The following is a 15,974-nucleotide window of genomic DNA, read 5'->3' as shown; positions in this document are numbered from 1 at the left end:
GGGAGAACCTTGAAACTGTTTCCCATCCCCTTTGGCAGCATGCAACAATGCAACAAGCACCAAAACGCTCCAGTTAACGCCAGTGCAATCATCGTTAACGTGAAACAGCTGCCCCAGGCCTGGCGTATCCACCAGACTGCCCCTTCCCCTCCATGCTCAGCTGTGAGTCACCAGAGACCCTGGCTAAGGCAGGGCCTGGGAGGTAGCGGGGATGCGAGGATTGTTGATGGAGCCCAGCTGTTGTATATGAGAAAGCAAACTACTGCTAAGTCTCTTACCTACTTTGGAAAGTGTCTGAACTGTGTGTATGGGGGACGGCGGTGGAGAAGAAACATGAATTGATTTATGAACCCAACTTAAGTTCCTAAAGTGATTGTTTTAAAGTTAGAAACAGCCAGAGTCACTATAGTAAGATTTTGTTCAACTGTTTGCAAAATCAGCAGGCAAATCAATGTCTTTTTTTCCTTCCTTTTTCTAGAGACCTGAGTTGAATTTGCTTTCTGGTCAGTTACAGTCCTCTAAAGCACACACAAGAAATCTTTTTCGCATAAATAACTTGTATGTGTTCATTCCCAGAGGAAGTTGTTCGCATAAGCAAACATCACCCAGATATAAGTTTAACCTGTTTAATCTTCCCCTCCACCCTGTCCACAAGGACATACCAGGCTTTCCAAAATCCAGGCAAAACTCCAGTTCTCCGACCCAGAAAAAGCCTGGCCTCACTCTCCACCTCCAGCTCAGCACTCAGGCCTGGCAGGCCACCGGCTGCAGAAAGATCCTCCTCCCCTTCCCCACCCAAGCAGTTCTGTTTCCCAGCAAAAAATCGGACCCTCAGCTGCTACCGCAGCCACATGATCCACTCAGTGACTCACAGGCAGGCCACACCCCTTCAGGCCTCCCGGCCAGGCCCTGCTACCAGCCAGCCAACTCTGGGATGCATCTTATTACCAAAGGGAACAGCTAGCTAATGCCCTTGACAGTCCGAATAATTACTTTCTTTCAGTTAGAAGAACTTGCTTATAAAATATATACGGGCTGAGAGGACGCAGGCTCTTCTGAACTCTGGCTCTGCCAGCTCTCCAAGTCCTCCCCCACCATGCCAAGACCTGGGGAATGGCAGACATGGTTAGCTGGGAAGCTAGAAAGCTAGACATTCCTGTTTAAAAAGAAAGCTCTTACATGTTAATACCTTTTTTTCCCAAAAATTTTATTGGGGGAAAACTACAAAACATTTACAGTACAATGTTTACAGTCACAATTTGTAGTGAACTGATTCCCCAAAATATATTACAACTCAAGTTGACTTATCTTGTTACATTCAAAAACCTACTTCTGTCCAAAGTAGTCCAGAGAGTACATATAGTGCTCCAACTGTACCTACGTACAAACTAAAGCTACCGCTCATTCATCTGCTGTCCAGGAAAGCTTAGGAGACATTCCTTTCTACACGGAAAAAAAAAAAAAGTACAAGTTTTGGAATCTTCTGTAATTAAACAAGGCATATTCATGTACTACATATTTCAGCACTAAGAGGCGGTTGCTTCACTTTATATCTATATAAAAAAAGTGGTAAAAATCTTTTCCTTTTGTGCAGTTGAACCCATCCTACATTCAGATTCTCTCAAGCACTAATAAAATACTTATTTGGTTGAGGAAGATTTAAGGCAAGTTCTGGCCCTTCCAAAGGCACTGTGAGACTCCCCCCCACTCCCCGTTATTGCTACATGTGTTTATACTCGAGTATGTCACAGTAGAACTGGTGGAATAAGCAAACACTTTTTTGCTAGTTTATAAAGTTGGAATTAGAAAAGCATGCCACATTTCAGCCTGATTGCAAAGTATGTGGTCATTTTTTTCTTTCAAGTTGGATGGGCTACAACCTTTATACATTCTAAGAAAACTCATAGGATGTTCCTCAAACTACTTCCACAGCATCAAGATAGATTTCTGTCAAGAAATCATGCAATCTTTCAAAATTTACGTAAACAAGGAAAGAAATTAATGAAATAAATATTACATACAATCTCTTAAATTAAGAATTTTGTACTCATTTACAATAAAATAACCAAGTGAAGTTACAAAAGGCATATATTACTGTGAAAAGAACATACACTCCACATTTTGCCGATTAATAATGGCAATCATAATTTAACATAATAAAAGAATATATATCTATTGCTTTTCATCATACTTGATAAATACAGTATGAACAAAATTTTCATTGTATACTTTTCACAAGATAATAAATAAGTTAAATAGTTTTTTTCATATTGAGTTGTGGTGCAGTGGTGCGAATCAACTCAAAACAGCTAAAAATTCAGCAGTTATTCTCCAACAATTACAAAGTAAGCTCTGCGCAAGGCTTCCAGAGGGAGCAGACAAAATGGTTCTAAACTAAACATCCACTAAGTGGTGGCAATGCAACCAGTAACCAGTATGGACCTTTGGAATGCAAGGGTTTTTTCACCCCCAGACATATATAATTCTGTTAAAAAACAAAAAACACCTATGGGCTGAGGGCTAACTATCAAGGCATATTCTTGGCAGAATACTGGATTCTAAAAAGCTTATAGGTTTAAGCAAGGTGGCGGCTGGCTGGTTTGTTTACACCGGTCTGAGACACACAATTAGGAACTTCTTCCATGAGAAGGGTTCCCACATCTGGACTTAACTAATGCTGTTCAAGTGAAGAGATGGAATGGTGGTTGGTAGCTGCTGGTGCTGGGTTGATTTTTCCTGAAGTCCCAAACTCATCGGAGTCCTAAAAAAGTTTAAGTGTTTTTTTTTTTTTTTGTTCTATTCGTATCACAACTGCCCTGTTGTGAATATTTTGTTCAATAGAAAAAGTTTCTCGACTTTTTTGCTCAAAAAGAATTAAACTTCGTAATAATAATAAAAAAAAAAACCAAAAAAACCCAAGAGGAAACCGAAAAAGGAGGGGTGGGGGCCCCTCCCGGCACAGAGTTCGAGTCCAAGTGCTCGGTCGGGCTTGCAGTCTGCCTGGGGCCCATGTCACCCCCCAACTCCCGTGCCCCCAGCAAGGGCGAGATGGCGAGGGGTGTCCTCCAACATCTCTGAGCCGCCTTCCCTTCCTCCTCACTGGCGCCCTCTTGCCTCAGTCGTCGGAGATGGAGAGGCGGCTGAAGATTGGCAGGCGGCGGCCGGGGTCGAGGCTGGGAGACTCGGAGCCGCTGAGGCTGCCGGAGCTCAGGGAGCCGCTCAGGTAGCTGTCGCGGTCCGACAGCGAGTCCGGGGGGCTGGGGGGCGCGTCGAACACGGGCGAGTCGGACAGACGGCGCGGCAGCTGGAAGCTGAAGGGTGGCGAGGGAGGTGCAGCGGCCCCGGCGGGGAGGGTCGCGCTGGGCGGCGCCGGGGGCTGCGCGGGGGGCGCCAGGCCCTGCTGCTGCTGCTGCTGACTGCGGTAGTAGGCGGCGGCGGCCACGGCGGCAAAGTTGTGGGTCTGGATGGCGAGCGGCGTGATGAGGCTGCTGAGCTCCGGGCCGAAGGCGAAGGCGTTGTTGGCGCACGAGGCCGACGAGCAGGCCGCGCACGGGGCCCCCGGCGCCAGCAGGTCCTCGGCGCCCCCGGTGCCGTACAGCAGAGCGGCCGCAGCCGCGGCCGCCGCGGAGGCGCAGCATGTCGGGGCGCCCGAGGGCGTGGATGCCGCGGAGGCCGAAGAACAGGAGGAGGCGGAGGAGGAGCAGGACGACGCCGAAGAGCAGGAGGGCGGCGGCGGAGTGCGCGACGTGGGGCTGTCGAGCAGCAGCGGCGACTCGAGGCCGCCCGGGGGCTGATGGTGGCCCGACGGGAAGCCCGAGAAGCTGAGGCTGTGGTGCAGCTTGGGCCGCGGCTCCCGCGGGAAGCCCAGGTGCAGCGCATCGCGCGTGCCAAAGGCACGCAGGTCCCCGGAGGCGCCCCCCGACGGCGCGGGCCGCCGCTCGTCCGCGTTGTGGATGAAGTGGCAGCGCGGCCCGTAGGGGCAGAAGCCGATGGTGTGGAAGGTGCGGCACAGCTCGGTCTTGTACTTCGGATGGCGAGTCAGGCTGCGCAGCTCGTGGAAGCCATGCGCGAACTGGCACTTTTCACCGTACTTGCACGTGCCGCTCTCCTCGAAGGGCCGGCACAGCTCGGTCTTGTAGCGCGTGGAGTTGATCTGGGAGCCGCCGCCCCCCTTCTGCTGTTGCTGCAGGTGCAGGAGGTGCTGGCTGCGGTCGCCGTTCTCACTGAACGAGCGGTCCCGGAATTTGTTCTCCTTGTTGAGCAGGGCTGTGCCGCCGCCCCCCGACGGCTCCTTAAGGGTGCCGTAGGAGGTCGGGCCGCCGGCCGCCGCGCTGCCGCAGCTGCTGCCGTTAGCGGCGCCCGGGAACTTGGGCGAGCAGCTGCCGGGGCTGGGCGCGGGGTGGGCGAGTGCATGCAGGTTGCTGGCCGAGTGCCGTCGGAGGAAGCCCGGCGCGAAGCCCGAGCTGGGGGCGGCGGCCACGGGCGTCCCCACCGCCTTCTTGTCCAGCATGTTGTTCAGGTTGAGGTTGGCCAGGGATTTCTCCGTCTGCCAAAGGGAGGGGAGCGGGGAAGGGATGAAAAACGGAAGGGGAAGACAGACTCGGGGCGAGCCGCAGAGGAACTCCCAGCCTGATTCTTTTCCTTTTTTTTCCCCCACTCTTGGCGGATCCCAACTCGGCCTCCACCCTCCACCTATACACGCGCAAAACCAGCGAGATCTTGCTGGAGGGAGCGGGAGCGGGGAGGACGCCCACCGTGGGCCGCGCTGGGTTTCGACACGTGATCCTCCGCCCCGGCCGCCGAGGTGGGCGGCGCAAAGCCTGTCCGGGAAGCCCCGGGCAGCGTGGCCGCGGTCGGCAGTGGAGAAACTCAACCGCGACACCGGCGCCCTCCTTGCCGCCCTCCCCGCCTCCAGGGCGCTCGCACACTGTTTTGCAAACCCCGGGACTTTCCCGACCTAAAAGGCAGGGCGGGAGGGGCGTCCCCCAGGACCTGGGGACAGAGGCAAAGTCCAAGAACTAGAACGGCTGCTGCCGGCCCGGCCCGCTCCCCGGCGTACCTTGCACAAGAAGTCGACATCGTAGAAGGCGGACAGAAGTGTGGTCGACATGTTTCTGGATCCCGCAGTGGCCGGAGCGGCAGGCCGGGAGATCGGGAGGAGCCCTTGGGGCGGCGTGGCCGGGCTTGAGCCACGACGAATAACGGGCGAGGGGCGGGGAGGGGCCGAAAGTTTGCCGGGGGGCGAGAGGAGAGGGCGAGGGCAGCGGCGCGGGCCGGCGGGAGGGTCCGGCGGAGTGCGGCAGGGGGGAAGGAGAGAAGCGAGGAGCGCTCCTCCGCGCCCCGGGGTGCCCGGCCCGCCCCCCCCGCGGAGCCGACGGCAGCTCGCGGACTGCTGGAACTCGGCGGCCCGCGAGCGCGCGCCCTATATAGAGCCCGGGAGTGCGGCTGCGGCGGGGCGGGCGCGCCGGGGGTGGGGACAGAACTCGGCCCCCGCCGGGGTCTCCAGGCAACGCCGCCCGCCCGCTCGCGGACGTCAGGCGCCTTCCCGGCCTCCCATTGGCCGCCGCCAATTTTTTTCCTCCGGGGGAGGGGGCGGGAGGCCTCCGGGCGGGGCCGGCGGCCCCGGAGGCCGGTGTGGCATGTAGCGCTCGGCCCCAGTGGATGCCGCCGGGTGGCGGCGGGAAGGCAAGCTCTCCTCCTCTGGGGCTGCGCGGTCGGAGAGCCCCGGTACGTTTAGCGTGGCCGGGATTCTGCAGCCCTGGACGTGTCTTTCCCTGCCCTGTTTTCCGAGGCGGACCTGTGGAGCTTTTAGCTCCCACCTTCGGTTTTGTGCTGGGCGCGGGAATTGCAAAATGCCAGAATATCGCCACCATCCCCGCGGCCTGGCGGGTTTGCAAAGGGTGCCCCGGCCAGGAGGCGGGGGCTCGGGGCCTGCGTCCAGTCGGTGGCGGCTCCAGCCGGACTGCACGTGGAGTCGCGGTGGGGGTGGGGGTGGGGGTGGGGGTGGCCACGCGGGCGGCCGCCGCGGCAGTCTTGCCGGTGGAGCCCGGGCTCGTTTCTCCGCCCCCTCCCCGCCCAGGCTCAGTAAACAGGGCTTGAGCGCCGGGGCCTGCCGGGCAGGGCTGAGTGTCTGAGGACAAGGCGCTGGCTTTGCTAATCACATCACAAGACCTTGAGCGAGGGCCAAAGGCGCGGAGTGGCGCGGGACGTCCCGGGCGGGGGAGCTGACTCTGAGGACAGGAGGAAAGGCCGGGAGAGCCGTGCGGGCTTGAAGGCGACTTAGCGCCACCCTTTCCGTCTGCTGGTCGGCCCGGCCTTCCCCAGCCCTCTGGGGCTGGGGGTGCAGCTGCCTGCCGAGGCTCCCCGCCCGGCACAGCCTGGGCCTGTTGCGTTCTTCCAGCCTCTTCCCTCCCCGGCAGTGGGGGCGCCGCGCCCAGCCTTTGCTCGATGAGGGCTGCAGGATCCGGCTGAGACCAACCCGCGGCGCAGGTGAGGCTGCACAGACGCTAATGGTGGGCGCGCCACCCTCTTGTTTTCCCTCACTCGCCAGCCCCACACCCCAACAGCTTGCGCTGGAAAATGCGCTTTGCCAGCGGGCGCCCCGCCTTCGTCCGGGTACGGAGCAGACACTCCCATCTAGCGCCCAGTGAGGCTAAAGCCGCTGACAGCCCCACTAGGAACGATCTGGAGTCTGGTCTAGGGCACTTCTCGCTCCGCGTTCATACATACAGGTTGCCAAAAAGCTTGGGCCTGAAGCTCGAAGGTCCCGGACCCGCTGGGGAAAGAACTAGGCCTGCCACTCAGGGATTCGAGTCCCTGGAGTGTAGCCTGCATTTCCCGCTACTGTACTCCGCTCATGGCCCAGGCAGCCAGAGTCCAGGGTAAGAATCAGGAATGCTGGGCTGGAGTTCAGGCCCTGCCCCATATAAATCATGTGGTCTTAGGCAAATCACATCATCTCTTTGGTACTTGGGTTTCCTTGTTAAACGAAGATAATATTCCTGCTTTATTCATCTCTCACCTTTGGCAAGGTGCAAATGATACCTGTGAAGGTGTTTAAAAGACAAGAACTAAACCATCTTTATGTATTAAACCAAATTGACAAAAGCATAAGGGTGGAGAAAGCCAGGCTTCTGAACTATGGCCAGATGCACAGACATCCACAGAATCACGAGTGCAGAGCTGTGGGGGCACCCAAGTCCTGGACCCTACGACTCACAGCCAAGAGTAGGTGACCTCAGAGGGACCAGTTTCACTTTTAGCACCTACCCTACATTGACCCCTTGACATACCTGGGCAACTGTGGTCTGGTTTGTCCTTTGGTGAGATGACCCCAAACATCTCACCAAACTGTGAAACAGCCACTTCCCTAGGCACTCCTATTAGGTTAGTAACAAGATTTCAGATACAGAACCAATGGAAACATCTGTTTGAATCAATGTCCAAATCTGGGGTGAGTCCCAGTCAACAGCTGTGAGAACACCCACTTTGCAGATTAGGATTCTGGAGATAACATGTGGACATGTGATGGGACATGCTTGTGTACAGAGTACCTGCTAGTATAAAATGTATAATGTAGCTGCTTTTATTTCATTTTAAATGGAGAAAAAAAAGAAGTGCTGGCCATTTCCAATGAGCTGGGGCTTTGTTGGGCCAGTTTCATAATTATTTTTCTGTGGTTATCACCACATTTATGTTACCAAGTCCCTCACTTCTCACCAACTAGGTCTTAGAACAAAAAGTGTTAGGTTGGCAGCTTTCCATCAGGTGTGGGCTACACAGCTGCCTAACTAGGTAATTAATTCAGGATCACAAAAACCACATTTGGGGCCGAGTGGTTGCAAAACCACCCAGGGAATTTCCTGTTCTCTTTAGGACAAAACTTTGGACACTGAGTTAACTTCTTTCCTGCCTCTTCCTACAAAGCCCCTTTCCTATACTTCCAGTATGGCCGCTTTTTTGTTCTTAAATTCCTTTCTTTTAGTGATGGGGTTTTGCTGTGTTACTCAGGCTGGAGTGCAGTGGCCTTTCACAGGCATGAACTCCTGGGCGATCCTCCTACCTCAGCCTCCTGAGTAGCTGGGATTACAAGTGTGCACCACCATGCCTGGCTTACAGCTGCATTTTTAGTTAGATGGTTTTCTCTCGAAGAGCGATGAATTACATTTGAAATATGAGCTTTTCTGCAGTAGGAAATGATTGTAAACTCACTCTCCTCTAACCCGCCCCTTCAGACTCTGAAACATCAATGAAATTACTCTAAGTGATCATTTACCTGAGTACTTTTTTTTTTTTTTTTACAGACCTTAAAATCTGGAGCAAATTTACATACTATGAAATGTTTTTTTTCAGATCAGTAGGATGAAAAATGAATGCAGATGAAGCTACTACCCATCCAAAGCTATGATTCTCAAGATAACTGTTAGTGGGTAACACTTATTCTGAAATTATAAATAAAAAATGGTGAGCCAATGAAAAACTGGACCAGCAGCAAAACGTATGCAAGAGCGCCACCTGCTGGATGTGTGAGGAAGAGGGCTGGGCTGGGCTTGAAAAGGCAGAAAATCATTAAGGTTTCTAGATTAAAATCACTGCAAAGGATGAGAGAGTGTGTGTGTGTGTGTGTGTAAAGGGTGTGTGTGTGTGTGTGTTTTTAGACGAGTCTCGCTCTGTCGTCCAGGCTGGAGTACAGTGGTGCGATCTTGGCTCACTGCAACCTCCGCTTCCCGGGTTCAAGCAGTTCTCTGCCTCAGCCTCCAGAGTGGCTGGGATTACAGGCGCCCACCACCACGCCCGGCTAATTTTTTTGTATTTTTTGTAGAGACGGGGTTTCACCATCTTGGCCAGCCTGGTCTTGAACTCCTGACCTTGTGATCCACCCGCCTCAGCCTCCCAGTGTGCTGGGATTACAGGTGTGAACCACCGCGCCCGGCTAATAAATGTGTTTAATGGCATCTTAAATGAGACACTTGTTACTGCCACCAAGCAAGTGATAGGTAATGTAGGCATAGAATAAGTCATTTTCTCTGGCTCTCCTTTCCTCAGGTTCCTCCTCACAGCTAAGAGCATGGATATACTTTCACTGGGTGGCAAAATCAGGTTTCCTAGCATTAGCATACTTTTTGGGGGTTAGGGGGAATGCTCAATGGCTCTTTGAATAATTAGGATGGAATGTGTAGGTCACTGCAGGACTTAACACATGCAGACAATAAAAATAAATTATTTGTGCAAAGTTGATCCTGAATTCTCCTAGGATCCAACATTTGGAACATATTTCTGCTTTGCTAAAATGGAACAAAATTTATAAATCTGACCAAATGGGCTGTTTGCCAACTAATCCAGCCCCTACATAAAGCCAGAAAAGGGGAGGGGGAGGGATCATGTGTATGTGCTAAAATCCAACTCTGTGTAGTCATTTCACAGAGAATGCAGGGCGGCTATGGCAGGACATTAGAGACCCTGGGGGATGAAAAAGGCTCATTCAGGCCTGCAGGTGGCCTGCACCTGGGGACAGAGTAAATCTGCAATGGAGTTGCCTCACTTCCTACAGTAGCAGCAATAAAATAGGCTGCCCTGAATGAGTGAACTGAAGAAAAGTTTCTCTGTAAGGAGTGACAGACGACTGGACTCACAGAAGCAGGGGAGGCATGAATGGGATAACATTTTTGAATTTATGTTCAACATGTTTCCTGCAGATTTAGTGGAGGAAAAATCCACACAAACCCCCATTCCAATCCCCCAAATTTTCTTCAACATGCCGCTTCTGTTCTTGGAAGAGTTAACTGCCTCGCTTCTGCATAAGAGTCCCAAACACTGAGAACTAGGGTGTCTTCCCCTTCCTTTCCTTCCAAAAAGGCCAGCAGCCTCAAGCAAGCCAAAGTCCTTTCCTCTTGAATGCGTAGTCTTGTGAACTCCACTGTCTTCACAAACTCAGCAGCTGGTGGAAGCTCTCTGAAGAGCTGAGACAGGAGGTGGCACTGCTCTGACACCATCCTTTGAAGGTGACAGAGTATCTCAGGGCTTGGGGGACGCCAGCTGGACTTCGAGAGGAGACAGAAGAGGTGCTTGCAGAGGTATTTCACAAAGATCAGGGTCTCCGCCCAAAAGTTGACTTCTGCTTTTTCAAACAGGTAGTCTTCCACCTAAATCAGATGAAAAAGCCGAAAGTCAGTCTTACAGGGAATGGTGACAAGCCCCAGTCCAGACCAAGCAGTACCCTGCCAGATGCAAGAGGGGTTTCCCTTCCCCCACCTGACAAAGAGGGTGCACTCTCGCCTGTCATCCATGTACACACACCACTTGCAGCCTTGAAAGTCACCTTCTATTTTCACTCACTGTATTTCTCCACCAGAGGGGAATTTTTTCCCCAGACTTAACATGACCTTGGATAAAGATGTGTTTGTGGTTCAAAGTCAAGATACTTTGGGGGATGGATGCTGAAAAGGGGACTTCAACAAGGGAGTGGGCCCTAGAGTTTAAGGTGCAGCTGGAAATTGGAGAGGAGGGAGGAAAGGTCATCTCTGCAGCAGGCCAGAGAGGAAAGAATCTCCAAACACAGGACACTAGGCTGTGTCCTGTTTCTATAACACTGTGATTCTCAAGGTCCTTTTATCAGACACTTACCATGTCTCCAAATTTCTCATAAACAGGGACAATGTGTTTTGAACCCTTGGCCTGCTGGGGATGCCAAGAAGGCCAGCTCAGTCAGATGCTGGTGGCGATCAATTTCAGTTCTCAGGATGCTTTTGCTGCTTGTCTTTGTCCTCGGTTTCCCTATCTGTGACTGCACCCACCCTGGAGGGGGCTAATAATAGTTTTCTTCAAGCAGGAAGTTCACAGCAAAGATCCTAATTCTCTGAAAATGCTTCACCCTCAGACCTAACTTTGGGAAGCCCCAGGCTAACTCCAATACTGACTAACAAGCAGTCTCCATAATAAAACTCCGCATCCAGGGTCTTCTTTTTTTTTCTTTTTGAGATGGAGTCTTGCTCTGTTGCCCAGGCTGGAGTGCAGTGGTGCAATCTCGGCTCACTGCAACCTCCGCCTCCCGGGTTCACGCCATTCTCCTGCCTCAGCCTCCCGAGTAGCTGGGACTACAGGCGCCCACCACCACGCCCGGCTAATTTTTTGTATTTTTAGTAGAGACGGGGTTTCACCGTGTTAGCCAGGATGGTCTCGATCTCCTGACCTCATGATCCGCCTGCCTTGGCCTCCCAAAGTGCTGGGATTACAAGCGTGAGCCACTGTGCCCGGCCAGGGGCTTCTTTCCGAGTTCTCTCCCCTGGCTAATCTGGAGGCTGACCAACAGCACCCCAGAAGTCAGCCTGAGAGTGTCCCTGTGTCCGCGGCAGCACCCAGTGGGTGACTTTCCTAGTGGTTCCTGCTCTGTCTAAGCATGCACAAGCCCAGCTGAGGCTGTAGGTGCTGCATCTAGCGGGTTTAGGACACTCCAACCCTGCCTCCCACTCCCCTGACGCCCCGGGATCACCTGATGCATGCTCTCCACACAGGCCACGAGGTCATCACTCTCTCCCAACAGCCATCCCAGCAGGATGGGCAGTCCAGGGGCCAGCTGGTCCCACTGCTGGAGCAGATCACATAGGACGGCCAGGGCCAGGGCCAGAGCGATGGAGGCATCCACCTGGCAGAAGGCAAACTCTGCAAAGACAGGAGAAAGGTGAGCAATGAATATACTGCTCAGGGCCGGCCCCAGGGCAGCCTGCAGGACCCTGGGAACATGAAAGGCCTCAGGTAAAATCGCTGCCACCAGCCTGGCAGGGAAGCTGGTAGGGTGGGCTCACTGGAGACGATTAATCACCTTCTGAATCCTGCTATTTATACTGTTAGAATGAGTCATAGGCCTGAACCCACTGTTTCCATGCCCCCTAACTCAGTGTGGACAGAAGCAGTCCCATCTGCAGGATTAGAGAGTTATCCCCCCTCAGCTCCTCCAGTGTCACCAGAAGGATCAGGAAGGCTTCCCTGTCCAGTGTCTCCTCTGCACATCTGCCTGGATTTGACTGGTTTGTCCTTTCCTTGGAAAGCAGATCTCCTGGGCACAAGACACATCCTAGAGCAAGGCATTGGCAAGTTTTTCCTTAAAGGGCCAGAGAGTCAATATTTTAGACTTTGCAAGCCTATACCTCCTCAACTCAGCTGAAAGCAGCCATAGACAATTTGTAAACAAATGGTTGTGGCTGTGTTCCAATAAAACTTTATTTATGGACACTGAAATTTGAATTTACTGTGTCACAAAATATTATTTTTTTCCAACCAATTAAAAATGTAAAAGCCATTGATAGCTCATGGGCTGTAAAAAGCAGGTGGTAGGCTGCATTTGGCTCCTATTTTGCTGCCCTCTGTCTTGGAGTTTTTTGTTTTTGGACCCTTGTTTTCCTGGGTGCTTGGAGGAAGAGCACTGAAAGAAAAGAAGGCTGCAGAAAGAGGAAGCAGGGGGCCTTGGGGAAACCATTGCTTATTTCAACATTTGGCCTTAGACAATCCTAAATATGGGTTTGGAGGGAGGCTCAGGGGTGTTGTCACTTCCCCTAACAACTCTGCCCCTCCCATCCCAAACCTGGAGGGTGTCTGAAACACGGGACTGAAAGCCCACTGCACAGACAATGGACCTCTGTAGGCCCATCTTGCACCAATGCCTGTCTTTCAGTGATGCATTTCTGTTGAGCCCTGATCACTCCCAAATCCACATCTCTAACTTGAGCACACAGACTTACCCTGACCATTTGGACCCCGAAGAGACTTACTCGGCACACAGGCAGACGGCCGAGAATCTGCAACAGCAGGCTTAGTTCCCCTGGGTGTTGAACCAGGCTTACTGGGATGGCCCCACCGAGGGCCTAGTGAGTGCCAGGCGCTGATCAAATGCTGTCTCCCCAGTCCTTCTAGCATCCTACGGGTTGGGTATTACATAACCCACTTGCACACATCAAGAAATTACAGTTGGCAACAAGTTTCATGGTGCATGCAAAGTGCAGATTTGGAGAACCAGCATCAACATTCCAGAGGTTTTGATGGTGGGGTCAGCAGGGGTAATGACCCTGCAGTAGGGCCAGGACTATTCAGAGGTCACACAGCAGCACCTAGTTGCATGTAAGCAGGCGAAAGGACTGATCTCACCATCTTGAGAGCTCCAGATAAGTCACCCAGGACACTTGCCCTTTAGTGTCCCTGTTCCCCATGCTGCTTGCTCTGCAGCCTAGAACCCAGATTTAAACCAGGAAACAGAAAAGGGGAGGGGGTGAAGGTGCATTTTGGCTGTGGGTCTGAGCCATGTGTTGACTGAGCCTCTACCTACAATACAGTCTCCATTTTTACCTCTATCTAACTCCTTTCTGCAGTTCTCAATTGGCTGAGAATCTGTATAGAGAAGGGATAATTAAGTGGCCTTTTTCTTTCTTTTTTCCCTTCAACTTTTACTGATTGATTGAGACAGAGTCTGTTGCCTAGGCTGGAGTACAGTGGCGTGATCTTGGCTCACTGCAACCTCCGCCTCCTGGGTTCAAGCAATTCTCCTGCCTTAGCCCCCAAGTAGCTGGGACTACAGGCATATGTCACCGTGACACCCAGATAATTCTGTTTTTGCCCAGCTAATTTTTGTATTTTTCGTAGAGACAGGGTTTCACCATGTTGGCCGGGCTGGTCTCAAACTCCTGACCTCAAGTGATCTACCCACCTCAGCCTTCCAAAGTGCTGGGATTACAGGTATGAGCCACTGCACCCAGTGGGTTTATCACTCTTTTTTTTTTTTTTCAGACTGAGTCTTGCTGTATTGCCCAGGCTTGAGTGCAGTGGCGTGATCTCAGCTCACTGCAACCTCCACCTCCCCGGGTTCAAGCGATTCTCCCGCCTCAACCTCCTGAGTAACTGGGATTACAGGCACCTGCCATCATGGCCGGCTAATTTTTGTATTTTTAGTAGAGATGGGGTTTCACCATGTTGGCCAGGCTAGTCTCGAACTCCTGACCTCAAGTGATTCACCCGCCTCAGCCTTCCAATGCGCTGGGATTACAGGCATGAACCACTGTGCCCAGCCTATCACTTTTTTGTTGTTGTTGTTTTGAGACAGAGTTTCGCTCTTGTTGCCCAGGCTGGAGTGCAGTGGTGCGATCTCGGCTCACCGCGACCTCCGCTTCCCGGGTTTAAGTGATTCTCCTGCCTCAGCCTCGCAAGTAGCTGGGATTGCAGGCATGCGCCACCACACCCGGCTAATTTTGTATTTTTAGTAGAGACGGGGTTTCTCCATGTTGGTCAGGCTGGTCTCGAACTCCTGACCTCAAGTGATCTGCCCCCTCGGCCTCCCAAAGTGCTGGGATTACACGCATGAGCCACTGCACCTGGCCTCCCACCACTTTTTTTATGGTCTCCTTAAGGCAAGGACTGAAAGCCCAACAGGGAAGAAAAAAATTTCATCATCCATCAGCAAAATCAGTACCTGCAGCTCAAGTGACATTCCTGTTGAGTCCATAAAGAACCTATGGGGGTGACCAGAGATGCCACCAAGGAAGGCTAGGCTGCTGCACTAGCCCCACCTGACAGGACAGGTAGCCTCTATCCTGCACCATTTTTTTTTTTTTGAGACAGAGTCTCGCTCTGTCACCCAGGCTGGAGTGCAGTGGCGCGATCTTGGCTCACTGCAAGCTCTGCCTCCCGGGTTCATGCCATTCTCCTGCCTCGGCCTCCCGAGTAGCTGGCACTACAGGCGCCCGCCACCACGCCCGGCTAAATTTTTTTTGAGTTTTTAGTAGAGACGGGGTTTCACCGTGTTAGCCATGATGGTCTCGATCTCCTGACCTTGTGATCCACCCGCCTCGGCCTCCCAAAGTGCTGGGATTACAGGCGTGAGCCACCACGCCTGGCCCATCCTGCACCATTTTGCCATGAATCATGGTTAGGAAGGGGCAGGAGAGTGGTGGGATGACAGGCAAAAGGGAAGAGCTGGTGTGATGTGGCCAGAAGTGGGTCTAGATAAAACTCTTAACTACCCAGACTCCAAGCCTGCAAGGCAAAGACAGAAGAGGAAGGAATGCTGAGATGTTTTGGGGATGGTGGAGAAAGGATGAGTTGGATTTAGATCTCCTGCTTGAGGGACCAGCTGCAACCTGCCAAATTCTGTCTCTTACTACCTTGCCCTGGACTAAGACAGCTCAGCCAGAACTGCCTAGATCTCTACTGGCCAAATGCCTTATGAAGGGAGGCTGGAGTAGAAGAGGAATTTGTCACTTAAGCATGCAGGCCAGCTAGGCTCTCACAGGCTGGCCAGTCCATCAAGGAAACAAGAAAGCAAGCAGCCAAGCAACAAGTGTGTTTTAAGAATCTGCTGAGAGGCTGGGCTCAGTGGCTCACACCTGTAATCCCCTAATTTTGGGAGGCTAAGTTGGAAGGATCACTTGAGACAAGACCCTGTTGCTACAAAAAATAAAGAATCTGCTGTGTATCCAAAACAATCTTGAAAAAGAAAACAAAATTGGAGGACTCACACTTCCTGATTTCAAAACTTACTACAAAGCTATAGGAATAAAGACAGTGTGGGCCGGACGCGGTGGCTCACGCCTGTAATCCCAGCACTTTGGGAGGCCGAGGCAGGTGGATCATGAGGTCAGGAGATCGAGACCATCCTGGCTAATGTAGTGAAACCCCGTCTCTACTAAAAATACAAAAAAAAAAAAAAAAAAAAAAAAAAATTAGCCAGGCATGGTGGCGGGCGCCTGTGGTCCCAGCTACTTGGAAGGCTGAGGCAGGAGAATGGCGTGAACTCGGGAAGCGGAGCTTGCAGTGAGCCGAGATCGCGCCACTGCACACTAGCCTGGGTGATGGAGCAAGACTCTGTCTCAAAAAAAAAAAAAAAAAAGGAATAAAGACAGCGTGGTACTGGCATAAGGATAGACATATAGATCAACAGAACAGCAAGGGCAGATTACACAAATCAACAGACTGAGAGTCCAGAAACACACCCT

General features: G+C 52.4%; 2 protein-coding genes and 1 long non-coding RNA gene across 11 annotated transcripts in view; 1 reads left to right on the top strand and 2 right to left on the bottom strand.

The window, feature by feature from the left end:
• Window positions 1-1,535: 1,535 nt before the first annotated feature.
• Window positions 1,536-5,443, bottom strand: ZFP36L2 (ZFP36 ring finger protein like 2). Its single transcript, XM_054475177.2, has 2 exons — window positions 5,060-5,443; window positions 1,536-4,546 (listed from the first exon to the last, which is right to left on the bottom strand). The coding sequence occupies exons 1-2, from the start codon at window positions 5,108-5,110 to the stop codon at window positions 3,116-3,118; spliced, it is 1,482 nt and encodes a 493-aa protein (XP_054331152.1). The 5' UTR covers window positions 5,111-5,443; the 3' UTR covers window positions 1,536-3,115.
• A 560-nt stretch (window positions 5,444-6,003) lies between these two features.
• LOC129030025 (uncharacterized) lies at window positions 6,004-8,478 on the top strand. Its single transcript, XR_010123109.1, has 3 exons — window positions 6,004-6,489; window positions 6,732-6,881; window positions 8,353-8,478. It is a non-coding gene; the product is annotated as an uncharacterized LOC129030025 (long non-coding RNA).
• A 1,174-nt stretch (window positions 8,479-9,652) lies between these two features.
• Window positions 9,653-15,974, bottom strand: part of THADA (THADA armadillo repeat containing) — a 366,352-nt gene continuing 360,030 nt past the window's right edge. For all 9 annotated transcript variants that reach the window (XM_054475156.2, XM_063648769.1, XM_054475159.2 and 6 more), the window contains 2 exons: window positions 11,489-11,658; window positions 9,653-10,142 (listed from right to left, as the gene is read on the bottom strand). In XM_054475156.2, coding sequence (XP_054331131.1) covers window positions 9,750-10,142; window positions 11,489-11,658 — 563 coding nt within the window. In that variant the 3' untranslated portion in view covers window positions 9,653-9,749. The remainder of the gene's footprint in view (window positions 10,143-11,488; window positions 11,659-15,974) is intronic.

This window comes from Pongo pygmaeus, chromosome 12 (genome assembly GCF_028885625.2).
Source record: "Pongo pygmaeus isolate AG05252 chromosome 12, NHGRI_mPonPyg2-v2.0_pri, whole genome shotgun sequence".
Taxonomy (NCBI): domain Eukaryota; kingdom Metazoa; phylum Chordata; class Mammalia; order Primates; family Hominidae; genus Pongo; species Pongo pygmaeus.
This window is presented reverse-complemented; position numbering and strand designations above follow the sequence as displayed.